Source organism: Uloborus diversus, chromosome 3, assembly GCF_026930045.1.
Source record: "Uloborus diversus isolate 005 chromosome 3, Udiv.v.3.1, whole genome shotgun sequence".
Lineage (NCBI taxonomy): Eukaryota > Metazoa > Arthropoda > Arachnida > Araneae > Uloboridae > Uloborus > Uloborus diversus.
In genome coordinates, this window is record NC_072733.1 from 178,961,873 (window position 1) to 178,977,447 (window position 15,575).

Consider the following 15,575-nt stretch of genomic DNA (forward strand, 5'->3'; position numbering starts at 1 on the left):
TCCTTGAGAAATAGGTGAACACTTGATCTGTAACTTCTGCCACATAAAAGGTATGCTTTGTGGGACATTTTTCAATAAAAATAGATCATCCACGGATTTAGGATACCAGCAACAAATTGACGAAACCAAAAAATGTTTTGATCGAAATTCATTGCAAATAGCTGAGAAGGAGCTGTAAATTTCATCAATTAGTTTACTTACTATGTACAATAATTTTATAGATTTACGTGAAAGTATCACTTATATTCACAAACATAAAAGCATTTCTTTCAAAAATATAAATTTTGTTTGCATGGTTTTTGCTCATAATGTGCAGAGTTTTTCATTCTGCTTTACCAAACTTATGGAAAACTTGACAGCATGGAAAAGAATCATTATGCTGAAATTATATACTTACTCCATTTGAAATAAAGTTTTTAAAATTTGATAAAATAGGAACATTTAAAGCAATTAAATCCTCACTGTGCATACACAAAAGATGGTAAAATTAATTACTTTTAAAATTTGGGAGCAGATACAATTTGGAAATTTAAAACAAAATTCCAGTAGAATATCATAAAAACTTTAAAAGATATCGGCAACCTAATGAGCCATTATTCTCAGATAGGCGAGGAATCATAAGGGATCGCTCCCAAATAATCTGTTTCCATCAAAAACCACTGAATAATTGCAGAGAAGTGGTGTATATTTGCTAACGATCACTTACGATTTGTCGCCAATCCAAGAATAATTGCCAATATCTTTTTAAGTTTTTATGATGTTTAACTGAACATTTTTTAACCCAATCCTTGCCCCGGCCGATTAAGGCTGGTCGCAAGAAAATGGTTCCTAACTGCCTTCGACGAACCTGTGTCGTCACGGCATTTCCAGCAGTTTTTGCTTCGGCCAAATATGTGTCGGCAATCCTTCCAGGGCAGAACCCTGTTATTGTGCTTCTCTGTTGGATTCTGGTGCTTTTATGGGAGCGGTAATCAAGGTCTTTTCCTTAGACAAAAGGAGGGATGTAACTTATAGTATTTCACGAAACTTGTTGTAATGTATTTTATTTTACTAAGATATTAACCTTTCAAGTACTCTTGGATGGGACACGTATAATGCTTCAAATAATCAGGCATTATATTTTCATCTTTTCTTGGAAGCTTTGTTTCTTAGCATTCTGCCATTTGAACTCCTGATGAACAAGTGTGAAAATATTTCTTTACACATTTACCAATATTTCTATGCCTGAATAAAGCAAATAAACAGAATTTTTTTTTCTTGTTATCAAAAATCCTCCTTCTTACATAAGCATCCTTCACTAAATTGTTCATAATCCTCAAATTTTATAATTTACTTTACGCAATATTATTTTTTTAATTATCTTACATATCTTAATTTTGTACGAGTATGTTTTTTTTTAAATTATAATGTGTTTACTACGCTTTTTATTTATTTGTATACTATACTATTATTATTTTTTATTATTCATTTATTTTTAAATCATGATATTTTCAAACGTAAATTATAACTTTTTATATTCGTGGCCCCCTTTGATGGATTTTTAGTGATACGGTTTTGAATATTTTTGATTTCACAAACAAAAGTTATGACGACCGCATTGACTATACGTAAAAGTTGACCATGCAAAACATAAAATAGATACGACAGTACAAATGAAATGATAATATCTTGAGTTCTTTTGTTGTGCGCTTTACTCACACGAAATGACATGGGCGGATTTATGGGGGGGCAGAGGGGGGCAATGCTCCCCCAGTTTTGGGAGAACTTTATATAATAATAACACATCATCCAAAAATAAAAAAAATCATTATTTTTTCTTTTTTGAATAGTTCAGAAGAGCATGGGTGGATTTATAGGGGGGCATAGGGGGCAATGCCCCCCAGTTTTGAGAGGACTTTATATAGTTACAACACACCTTCCAAAATCTTAAAACAAAAAAAATCATGACTGTTTTCTTTTTTGAAAAGTTCAGTGAAAATAAAGAGAATAGCGAATGTTCTTTTCTGATGGAAGAAAAGAAAAGGAAAAAAAAAAATTGAACATTAAATACAAATAGTGCAGCTGTCATTGGGGTGCTGAAAATGTGTCTAAATTCACTATTTTGGACAGAAAACCATTTGGGCAAGTGTATGAAAATATAGGCTAAACAAGATATACATTAAGCTGCAACACTTCTCTAATTGACGATTATTTTAACAAATTAGAGCCTAAAAGATAGGAAGGAAAACTCTACCCCCCCCCCATTCGCGCTAACAGAACAATCTACTCGTTATGATTTGTGTCCACATCTAAAGTATATTTGTGCATAATATTTATGTTCTTAGCAGATTAATTGGCTTTTTGAGAGATTCTAAAAATTAGATTTTTCCTTTTTTTTTTTTTTTTTTTTTGAGAGAGAGAGAGAGAGAAATTAAGTTCTATCGCAAACTGAATAAATTTCAGTTATCTTAGTATTCTGATTAATTGAATCTTTTTACCTAGAGGGAAAGTATAATTTTACTTACTTTATAAATACTGTTTAAAAAGTAAAGTAAGTCAGAATCATCTAAGTCTAAGTGAGTCAGTCCTTGTCATTATTGAAATCTAAATAATTGAGTCATGAAAAGTTTTGGAAAAATTTGCTAAAATTTTATAAAAATCTATAAAAACCTAACAAAGATTGGTAAAATCGTAAAAATCCTTTAATCGTAAAAACTGACGAATTTTTGTAAAAATTACAAAAAAAATCAAGCAAAAATCTGCAGGTAAGAGTGAATTACAAACAGGGCTGAATTTGCCTATAAGATAAGCAAGCTATTGCTTAGGGCCCATGCTTTGAAGTGGGTCCCTAACTCCCCAAAAAATTGCATGATTCGTTCCTTAAAAAATGGAAATTGGTTGAAAAAACTAATTTCATTTTTAAGTGCTTGAAAACCTTGAATATTTGGAAACGCGTGCCTACAAACCTTAAATTTTAAAATTTCTAACAAATGGTAGAGGAGGAGGAATGCCAAAATATGTCAAATTCAGCTCCTTGCCACATCCTGCATTAAAAATGTAAAAATCATGGTTCTCACGTTTGTAACATATTACTCGAAATAAATTTTGGTGACTCACATGTTTCATGTCTTGCTATATATTCAATCCCGAATGCAGTATTTTGGAAAGTCTTTCGTACTAATTGCTTTTATCTTACTTCTACTGCATATTGTTAATCTGTTTAGCCCGGAAAAAAAATGATACACTACCTTCAAACCTTTTCATTTTCTGCACTACTTACAATTAAAAAAAAGGTTGTTGTAATGAGAAATCTATAGTTTATTTTTTCTTTCACACATTAAATGGCTGTTTCTTACAAAGTTTGAACAATACTGTATAACTGTATATAATCTAATTATCAATTTCTATGTCTGTCCCATTAACCTTTATGAGGCTTCAAAATGCAGAATTTTATATCCATTTTACAAAATTTCTTCCGGGGGAAAACCCCCGGGACCCCTAAAATTGGAGATATTCTATTTCTCACTTAAAAGGGAGCCCTGCGTCACTTTCTTGATACCGGCCCCCTATCTTAAGGTCAATTCAAAAAGGACAGCATGAAAACACACATTAATGAAAACAATACACAAAAAAGTAAAGCATGGACTTGCATCACAGAAAACAAACAAAAACATGGGGGTGGGGGCTATAAAAATGTTGCTAAAAAAATCTTGCCCCCCCCCCCCAGGAACTCAGTCCTAAATCCGCCTATGCAAAACGAACATCTTTCATTTTAATAAATTTAATCAACTGAATCATGTCCCCTCGGTCTCTTCTTTGCTTAAGATGTACATTTTTAACCTTCTAAGCCTGGAATCATATTCTAAGTGAGAAAGTCCATTTATTAGCCTTGTAGCTCGCCTTTGAACCCTTTCCAATGCTGCACTGTTGGCTAAACTTTAAATCCCGACTTATTAAGACCCCCAGATCAGTAACTTTGTCTGCCTGACTAATGACTGAACCTTGCAAATAATAACTTGTACACTTATTTCCATGCCCTAAATGTAGCACTTGACATTTCCCAACATTAACAGCCATACCCCATTTATCAGCCCACTCCGTAATATGATCTAGATCCTCTTGCAGCTGTTTTGCTTGTTCTTCATTATCTATAGTCCCCATAACTTTGACCTCATCAGCAAAACAATTCATGTTCCCAGAAATATTTTTGTGAATATCGTTCATAAAAACAATGAACAAAATAGGCCCTAACACTGATCCTTGAGGATCCCCGCTTAAAACCTCACTCCAATTAGAGTAATTTCCCCTTACAACTACCCTTTGTTTCCTTCCGGTCAGTCAGTTTTTTACCCAAATGAAAGTTTTCCCTCCTATTCCTATATCAGCTAATTTGCTAAGTAGAGCAACATGCGGTACCTTATCGAAAGCTTTTTGAAAATCAATGTAAACAACATCTACAGGCTTCTTATTGTCCAAAGACAATACGAAGTCCAAAGACAATACGAACATGTTCCGTCATATAAGTATAAAAGCTTGCTTTGAAATTCCTTTCTGATCTAAACTGTTTTGTTGTAAGAAAATAATGTGTAAAGGTTGACCACAAACACTAAAACCTTCTGAACTAACCTGCTCGGATGTTTGCGAAAAGAGCTCCATAGGGAATATAGACCTCCCAGTCGGTCTAGTTATTCCTCTCTCAGCTGGGGACTTTTAGTTGCATGTACAAAAATATCCTTTAGGGAAGTAGGGGATTAGCCGCAAGTTTTGATCTTTTGTAATCATTTGTCTTAAAAATACTTCCAACGCTTGAGCAACTGATGTCTGGGCACTCAGAAGGGATTTAAAAGTCATTGGAGTTCCAATAAAAGAACCGACCAGCAAAGGGATGACTCTGTGTTTATTGGTCATTTTGAAGTGTCACAATATATTAAAAGGCACCGAAGAATACTTTTTATCCTCTTAGAAAATCATTTCCCCAGTTAAAGCGTTTTTGTCCATTCAATTACCTTGCTCACAGGTTGGATCGATCAGTCCATTGTTTGAAGAATAGTTTGTTGAGGCCTTTTGAAAGATAGATCATCTTACATTTAACAGTAAAAGAAAAAAATTATATACTGAGATAAAAGCAAAAAGAAAAATAAATCAATGAAATAATTAGTGTTATGAAAATTATTGCTTTTCCTCCTATCCTCTATTGTTTATTATTTTCCTGTTATGTACTGCGTAAATGTATGAATATTTCAGCACATAATAGAAACCTTGTATTTTATTGCACTATTTAATTCAGTGCCTAAAAACTAAAAAAGCGAAGCGATTTTCAAATGCAAGCTGAAGAGCAAAAATAATATTAAAATCCCAATAGCAAAATGGGGAGAAAAGTGCTATTACAACGTAGCAAAAAGCAACTCCGTTCATTATCTGCAGCATGCGCGTTAAGGGTATTTGGGCTGGTCATGGAATGGGTTAAGAGTTGCCAAATCTTATCTGCCTTAAAACTTAAAATTTTTAGGATTTTTTAATTTTACAAGTTAATATTAAAAATGATTAAGTAACTATCTTATATTATACTTCACACTTAAATATTTTAGACCTTTTTGGTCATTTGTAATCAAATTTATCTTTTACCGGGATGTAAAGCAAAACGGCAGGGACACCGAGATTTGTCTGAAACCTGTTACTGTCCCGGTCAAACCGGGACATCTTGCAAGCCTAGTTAGGACAATTCAAAAGCTTGAGCTTTTTCCACAATAATAAAATAATGAGAGTTGATTTGGTTCCAGTTCATATAAAAGTTTCAGCATTAGACAAAATCTTTTACAACACATTATTAAAGATTTAAAGTCAATCTTTAGTGGTGTGGGTTGAAAGGATAAGATTGACTATCACTGACTTAAAATATCAATAAAAAGTCCTAATATTCAAAAATTAAAGACTAATATTTGACAATAAATAAAGTTTAAAAAGTTCAGAAATAATTTCAAAATTCATTGCTACGTTTTGCTCTGACCGAAATAAGGAAACATATTATGTCATATTTCAAACTGCTACATATATTGGCAATGCTTGTTTGCTTTATACAAAAATAATGATTTTTGATGTGCATATAAGTTTGGCATCTAAATACATTGTTTTTAGTCACATGCGATTCAAAAGTGCCAGTATTTGCAAATGCAGATTCGGCAATAACAAAGCTAACTGCTGTGGTCAGTTATTTAATTATTTAAATCAAATTAATAAAATAAACAAATAAATTGCTTAAGTTAAAAAAAAATAAGGTAATGTTAACATAGCATCCAACTTTAGAATAATGGGAAAATATCAGGAAGGTTCTAAAGAGAAGATTTTAATTAAATGAGAAAAAAATGTGATAGTTTAGTTAACTGGGAATCTTAAATAATAATTCAATTTTTTCAAAGTACTAGATTTGTTGCCAGTTTCATAAAAAGAAAAGAAAAGAAAAGGTCCCCAAAAATAAATTCGGGAAAAAAGTCAAAATTTTGTAGTATATAAATAAAATTGGAGAAACTCTGAAAAACAGAAGCCAGAAAGATTTTTTAATGTACTTTTTCAAAATAAATTACAAAATTCAATGACTAAAGACATTAAATTTTTCAGAGTTTCCAAGCACTTGAAAATAAAACTTTTTTTCAAGCAGTTTTCAAGGTTTTTTAAAAGCATATGAACCATGTTTTTATACCTGACTGAAGGAGTAATATGTAAAGGCAAATGATGCCCATAATCTGCATGCATGCTTGCTAAAATGCCGGCAAGTTTTACTTGAAAGTCCCTGTACATAACGCACTGCAACAATGTATTAGAGCGAATGTCTTACAAATTATTTGGTATTGATTTAAATGAATGTTTATACAGAGCAACTTATATTTACTTACACTATTTGTAAAATTTACAAAAGCATGCACTTGTGGCTTGTACAATAAATGTGGCGCAAAAATGTCCTGATTTTTATTGTTTGATATCATTACAATATTCCATTACAACTGAAATTACAATAACATTACCCTTGCTGATAATGGAAAAATCAATAATACATGATATATTTTTCCCACTGTAAGTTCACGGAAACCCAAAGATTCAAATTACATTTAATTGATACCCCCCCCCCCAACATACCGATTACATTCTAACAGTGCTTTTAATTAAAAGAAATTACACTATGGGCATGCCTACTTGTATTGCATAAAAAATGTACAGTCAAACCTGGTTGCTAAAATCTGCTTTAAATCTTTTAAACAATTTAAACTTCAAGGTATATTTATTCTCCATGTTTAATTACCTCATGATATATAACAAAGTCAATAAATATGTTTTGTTTAGAGAATGAATAAGTACAAAAATTAAAATTTCAACAAATGGATACTTGTTTAAAAAAATGTCTAAATTTACCCCTTTCATCTACTAATCAATCTGCTGTTTTCACAACTATCTTTGTATAGAGAGATTTTATTTGGAACAAAGCACGTAAAATCAACAAGTTTAAAATGAAAATAACTACAATGTTACAGCTTTTTTACTTGATCAAAAAATATGCAAGCAAATGAAGCCATAATAAAGGAAAAATAATGATGTTATAATGCTTGAATGTACTTACTATCACAGGTAATATATGAGACATTTGACCAGTCAATTCAAAAACAATAACAGATGTTGAAACTGTGTGAGTGGCACTACCAGACAATGCAGCAGCCCCTAGAAGATAAAATGAACCCTAAGGATTTTCTCCCTTTTTCACAGTAAGTAAAAAAATGTAAGAACAAACATCTCTGTTTTAATACAATGAAAATACAATTTGAAGCTAAGTTGCTTCGGTATTTTCTTCTTCTTCTTCTTCAAGGATTAGGCATAAAGCCTGTTCCGGCTTCTTGGTCGCCCCACCGCTTCCTGGGACTACCACGGTCTTGTTTACCCCTTGGTCTGTAATAAAAGGCTGCTCTTGGAAGTCTCCCTCGTGCCATACATCGAACATGGTTTTTCCAATCGTTATGATACAGTCAAGTCCCGACTTACGCGAGGGATGCGTTCCAAGACTCCTCGTGTAAGTCGAAATTTCGCGTTGTAGAAAAGGGTATGTATACAAGTTTCTTTTAAACATACCAAATTCTTTTACACACTTATAAACACCCCTCAAACTGCTTTAAAGCATTCCTAAACTATACATTAAAATTTCTTATAATTAAAAACTGTACTTTTACTGTACTTAAAAAAATAAAAAAGCTGCTTCATTCAAGATAAAAAACTGTTAAAATGCACAGTAATCAAAGGCAGCGAAAGACATAAAATAAAACTACGTACGAAAGGTACGTGCATCACTTATACTTATTGTCGTGCTACCATCGAAGTACATTTTAGTTGTTCAAGCATATCAAATATTTTGAACTTTATTTTTTTCTTTGCTAGAAACTTTCTTTTTCTTCCCATCTTTACAAACTTTAGATGAAAAAGTGCACTAAGATTCCGTTTTACTTCACCAACTTTAATATTTAGACAGAAAAACGAAAGAAAGACGCCGAGTGGTTACTTGATGCACTAACAAAGCGATGCGTGGACTAGTATGGTGAAGGGAACTTCCGCTATCAGTGGCAATATGGGGAAAAAATATATTCATGAAATCACTATTTAGGACCCAATAACGAAACCGATACTTTCTTCCAAAAAAATTCGTACTGCGGTTGAGGAATTCGCGTTTATGACGTTATAGTCATTTCGCGTAAGTCGAATCGCGTTGTAGCGGGAGTCGACTGTATTCCGTAATTTTTTCATTGAAGCTGAATATCTGTAATTCCCTTCAAATATTAAGAATTAAAAAAAGAAGAAGAAGAGAAAAAAAGAAAATTAGAAATACATAGAAATAAAGGAACTTTATTTAATAAAGTTAAAGGAATTAACTAATTAATTAATTCCTTTAATAAAGGAACTTTATTTCTGGAACCATGAATTGTTTTGCTGATGATGTAAAATTTATAAAATTGTAGAAAATGAAGGACGAGTAAAATAACTTCAAGAGGATTTAGACCATATGCTAAGACAGTGTAGCCGCCTCCCCCTCCCCTTTGAAAAAGGGCTCACCTCTTAAAAATTGTGAAGCTCTCACCAAATGCAAGAACTCCCCTAAAAAAAGAGAAAAATACCCCTCAAAACAACCCCCCCTAAAAATTTCAATTGTACGGTCTGTGCCATGAACCCCTCCCCTAGGTGGGTATCCCTGTGCTAATTGGGTGGATAAATGGGGTATGGCTAAGGTGACCAGACATTTTTTTCCTCAAAGCGAGACACTTTAGAATCTTAGGCAACAGTATGCTTATTAAAAAAAATACATTTTTTTTGAACAATTTGTGCTTATTATAAATAGAAATGAACAGATTATCAAGAGTATGGTTCCTCAGATTTCAATAGACATACAGTATAACCTAGATTTATCGATTGTCAAGGGACTGAAAAAAGTCATTGCTAAATCAAGGATATAGCTAAATAGAGAAGCTTAGACAGTTAATACAGTCAAATCCAGACCAGTGAAATGTATCACTAAATTGAGGAAATCGTTAAATCGGGTATTGTTAAATTGAATTTATACTGTAATTAGTCAAAAATAGCTGACCTGTGTGAGAACTGCACAACTTTTCCATAATTTTAAAAACTTCAATTATATAAATAAACTTGAATAATTATAAGACATTCTCCACATTTTTACCCACAAAATTGTGAAGGTGACATAATCATAGCTGCCTTGATATTTTTTAAATTTGCCAAGTGTGATTCAGCTAAGTAGGTTAATATTTGCCTAGTATGGTAACAATTTTCAATACACTGATCTACTAATCGCTTGGTTTTATGATAACTTTGATCGATTGGTAACTGTTACTTTTTAACTTATCTAATTACTTGATTGCTCCTCCATATTTTATCAGATGTGCTCAAGTTTATCTTTATCTTTAATTTGTTAGAGTAGGTTACTTTCTTTTAGAAAACGGAGCATTTCCGAGTTCCGACACAATGCAATGGGACAGCAGGACAGGCTGTCTGAAAAGGGGACTGTCCAGTTCAAAACAAGATGTATGGTCCCAATAGGTATGGCAGTTCTTGTTGGGAAATGTCAAGTGTTACACTTAGGCCATGGAAACAAGGGTATAAGTTATTATTTACAGGGTTCGGTCATTAGTCAGGCAGAAAATGTTCTTGATCTTGGTGTCATAACAAATCAGGATTTCAAGTTTAGTTATCAGTGCAGCATTGCAAGTAACAAAGACAACAGAATTCTTTGGTTTATCAATAGATAGATCTGTTTTAAACAAATCTAAGAAGGTTATTCTGCCCTAAAATAGGAGTTTGGTAAGACCTCATTTGGAGTATGCTGTTCATTTTTTGTCTCTTTATCTCAGGAAAGATATTTCTTAATTGGGAAGGGTTCAAAGAAGGGTTACTAGACTAGTAAAAGGACTTTCAGATTTAGATTTTGATACCAGAATTATAAGGCTTAGTATGTATAGCATGGAGCAGAGGAGAGTCAGAGGGGATATGGTTCAGATGTTTAAATTAATCAAAATGAAAGAAGTTAATGGGTTACATTTTTGCATGAAAAGCAGGACGAGGGGTCATTGTATTAAGCGATTCAAATCTCAGGCTAACCTAGAAATAAGGAAAAATTAGTGAAATACCCTTATAACAAACTCCAAGGGACAAAATATTTTCCCCTTGTAACAGAATATTTGTTGTAACGGCATTGTCTCAAAACTTAATTTTTATAAAAGTGTTGATTTTTCAAATCAGCACTCTTATTTAATTAACCTACAGCATTTACCTGCATTACTAATGATCTAAAATATAAGTACAACCCAAATTCAAAATAATAGAATATCTGAACTGATTGAACGAAACTTGTCCCTGTGTCGGGAAAAATGAACGCCTGCAAATTAAAAAGGGTAAAAGATGTTGTTCACAAATGGGTGAATCAATTTCAACAACTTTGCAGATATTACTTTGACAACTTATGGATCATTAACACATTGGAAAATTATATTGATTTTTATATGAGTCAAAAAATAAGAATAATCTATTCATTCAATGTGAATTTAAAAAAGTAGCAAAAATATTTGCATACTTGTTAGCTGGTAGTTTGTCTCAAGTAAGAAGATTGGGCACACGGACAATTTTACGCAATTTTAAAAGCCTTTTATTGCTCAAAATGGGTTGTAAAGGTGATAAATAGAGAAAAAACGAAGTTACGTATTGCATCATTGCTAAAAGTTAGAAAAAAAAACAATCAAACTCAATTCAAATGAAGGTTTTACAATCTAAGGCATGTAAGATTTTTAAGGAATATAGAAGGTTTTACCAACTAAAAAGTAACCGAAGTAAACTAGGTAGAAAAATTGTAACAACTGGCAGAGATGAACCAAAATTAAAGTAAATTGTCCAAAATAATCTTTGAAAAATGAGTCTTACATCAATAAGTGTTAGGAAGAATCTACAGTTATCATGTTCCTGCAAACTACACTTAGATGGTTGCATAAACTGCAGTTGCAATTGCAGATCTACGAAGTAATACCAAAGATAAACATGAAACAGAAACGTGCAGGACTCTCCTGGGGCAAAGAGAAGCTCATACGGGGGCAACAAAGTTGGAAAAATATTATATTCAGGGATGAATCTTTTTTTTTTTAATATCTGTGAATCAAAAAGGTGTTCGGGTTTGGCGTTTAAAAAATAAAGCCTATGAGAAATCCTGTGTAAAATGTTCTCTCATATTTGAGACATCCTTTATGGGGTGTGAGTGCATGAGGGGCTGCTGGAATTGGATGATTGTATGTATCTCAAAATAAAACAATGTGCAACTTCCACTGTTCTTCAATAATACTGCATGATACTTCATCTGAGGCACAGCAGTGACTCATTTCATCTTTCAGCAAGGTTCTTATCCGTGTCACATCTCTAAATCAACACGTAGATTTTAATCAGAAAGAGAAATTTCGGTATTAAACTGGCCAAACAACTCCACCAATCTCAAGCGATCAAGAATTTGTGGTACTGTCAAATCTAAACAAAGCGGTTCAAGACCGGGTGCCCTCCAACAAAATTGAACTAGTTGCCGCATTGGAGAAATTATGGAAACAGTATCAGAAGCGATGAATGTAAATAGGTGGTAGAATCTGTGTGTGTGAAAGGATTAGAGAATTGAATCCAGCAAAATGTGACGCATTCAAATATTGATATTTTATATTTTGAAAATGTTTTTCCCTCTTTAATTTTAATATTCTAATTTTTTGACTCAATGTAAACTCTTATTACTATAAACTTTTGGATTATTCTGTCAAAGATTGATTTTAGTTAACTATATTTGAAATGAAATGTATACTTTAAGGGCTAAGGAAGGTGGCAAATTCTTTTAAATACAGTAAACTCTCGATTATCCGCAGAATAGGGTGGCATGGTAACCGCGGATAAGCGAAAACCGCGGATAATCCGAATAATAGTTAAAAAACGATGTTATTGTATACAAAAGCTAAAAAATATGAATGACACTCACACTTACATTTAAATTTTTGCTAAAAACATTGCTACATTCCATCTACTAACATTGAATGTAAAAAAATATACATATGTAAAAGCTAAAAACGAACAATAACACAATCATAAGTTAAAAAAAACATTTAATGACCGTTGAAAAAAATAGTGAAAGGACCCGCGGATAAACCGACCGCCGATAATCGGGAGTTTACTGTACCTAATTTGAGCTTATATTTAGTTAAACTTTTTCCCGAAAAGTTAAAAGTATTCTATTATTTTGAATTTGGGATGTAAACACATTATTTATTCTGAAAAAACATAGAGAAAAATATTGCACACTGAACTTTTATTCAGTAGTCATCTTCACAAAATGTGTTATTTTGTTATAGAGATTTGGTTCCAGAGGACATTATACAGTAAAATCTCGATTAATCAAGATCTCTGTTAACCAAGTCAATAATGAAGTCGATTTTTTAAAAAAAAACTTTAAATTTAATGTTCAATGAAGAGTTTTCAATTAAAAAATAAGAATATTTTCTAGAAGTTTGTTTCTTAAAAAGCATCTTTTAATATTTAACTAGGCATTTAAAAAAAAAAAAAATACATTTTTTAAAACTTACTACAAGTTATTTTCCATTTTAGTTTTTTAACTGTAAAACATTGCTTTTTACATGGTCATTTTTATCTTTTAAAAATATTTTATTGCATTTTAATAAATACTTTTTAAAAATTTGAGATCCTGAGAGTTTTTTAATACAGAGTTTCTATTAACTGAGATTTCTGACATCCAAGGCAAAACTGGTCCCAATTTGCTCGGATAATCAAGGTTCTACTGTAATAGATTCTAACTTGTGATTGGCATTTACACTGCAAGAAAATTTGAAAACTTGTTGACCCCCTTTCAAATTTATAAAGTGTTTTACGTTTAGTGCACAGAAATTGACTGCACTAGGCTAGACAATGGTTTTTGTAGTCATACATCAACTTACATTACAGCATAAATGGATTTCCATCTTGAATGGTTCTGTTCCGAAAACACAAACGGAGTTTTTACGTTACGATTCGTGAAAATCACTTTTAGTATCCGAAAATAGCATTTAACAAAATAATCTAACTGAAGTTAAGAAAAGCATTTTGTTATAACGAATTTTTGAAAAAAATTGCTTTTTTAAAACGAAATTTTTTATACATTATATTAATGGGTCTTAAAACACGACTGAACGTTTTGTTCGTTGTAACAGATATTTCGTTGTATTGGTATTTGTTGTAACAGGATTTCCCTGAATACTTTAGTAGGGTTGTGGCCACTTGGAACAGCTTACCAGAAGAGGCAGTAATGAGCTAGGGAGTGGATACCTTTAAGATGGCCATTGATCTTCATTGGGTACTAATAAACTGACTAGGATCAGCCTAGCTAGGCACAGAGCCTGTTTCTGGTTGTCACAGTTGTATTTGTATAAAGTAAAGAAAAGTGAGGGAAAAAAAAAGATATTTAAACTATAAAGGAGACCTTATAATTATTAATCATTTTTTTTTCTAACTTAAGGATTTTCACTAATTTTATCTCTTGTATATATTAACTAAAAATCATTAAAAAGTAAATAAATAAATCCTTTTTGTTTCTTTTTTTCACTATCAACAGAAAACTTCAAAATTTGAATCTTTTGAAGCAAAATTAATGAGTTAATATGTTTTTCTTCTGTTTTACTTCACAAAAATTTTGTTACAAAACATCTTTTGTTTTATTTAAAATATTATATTTTACAACTTTAGGGATAAATTTTGCTATGAATTGGTTTTAGAGAACATTTTTTTAAAGAAAATAAATTTATAGAAAAACACACAAAATATAAAACAAGATTTCAGTTTTCTTTTTCAATATTTGTAATTACAAACTCAATTCTATCAATAATTATAATAAGCAGAAAATAATAAACAAACAATTACAAAAAATGTTAAGTTAGTTAATGAATATACGGTGGAACCCCAATTTAACGTTTGTTTCATAGATTATCTAGCTTCTCACGTCATTTTCTGCTGGTCCCTGAAAATCAGGATACTGAAAATTTTAAAGTACTTTGCATTTTACGCAAATTTACTTAATACGTTTTTCTACAAACACATAAGAATCATTTTTTACCTACAGGATGTTTTTTCTTTTTCTGAAGATTTAAAAAATATTTTATTTGCTTTAATAGCTGTTAGATGCCGGGTTGGAATTGTTTCTGATCTATATTATTGTCCTTTGGACACTCGGAGGGAAACTCTTTCAGAAGTCGATAATGCATGTAGTGTCTCATCCCATCATGAATTACTTGGAAACTGAATTTAATGCCCACTTCCGATGATAGTAATAAAGATGATGAAGAAATAATGGAAGATGTCTCCACAGCTAATAAAGCTATTCAAAACTATACTGTTACCAACTTTTATTTACAAATGCTAAATAAGAAGCAAATTGGCAACCAAAAGTAAGAAGCATATTTTTGCGAAAAATTGTCAATACAAAATGTGCTATACATGAAATTAAATCTAAAAACAAAAAATTAATAAGATTACATTTCTTCCCCTAGTTCATGTCTAAAGATCAATTTTTAGACAGGATAGAATTTTAGTCCCTTTCTCAACGTAATGTTTTCCAGCTTGGTATGTCTTTTATCACCAATCCAACATAAACTGTAAAATCAGGTTTCCATTGCATAACACCCAAGAAAAATTAATATTTCATGACAAGTTTAATTAGTATTTGAGAAGATTCATAATAAAAAGTCACAATTTTTCATAAAATGAATTGTGACAACATTTCCTAATAGATTTGATAATATTTTGGCGCAGTTCAGGATTGAAAATTAATATTAACTAAATGAAGAGAACTATAAACAATAACTGATATCACAGGATTTCCTACTTTAAATAGCTACTAACTACAATTAATAATATAAATTTTTCACCAGATTTTTTTTTAAATACAATTTATGTTTCTCTTTGAAGCATAAAATTTAAACCCTCAAAAGAGATTCACTACAGGTTTTAATGAATTCAAATCATAAGAGGAATATTTTCTGTAAATTCAGGTT

The 15,575-nt window shown here is 31.6% G+C and overlaps 1 protein-coding gene across 1 annotated transcript in view; it reads right to left on the reverse strand.

The window, feature by feature from the left end:
* Positions 1 to 15,575, reverse strand: part of LOC129219309 (chloride channel protein 2-like) — a 141,187-nt gene that overhangs the window by 28,900 nt on the left and 96,712 nt on the right. The window contains 1 exon segment of the mRNA XM_054853658.1: positions 7,589 to 7,686. Within this exon segment, the coding sequence (XP_054709633.1) occupies positions 7,589 to 7,686 (98 nt within the window).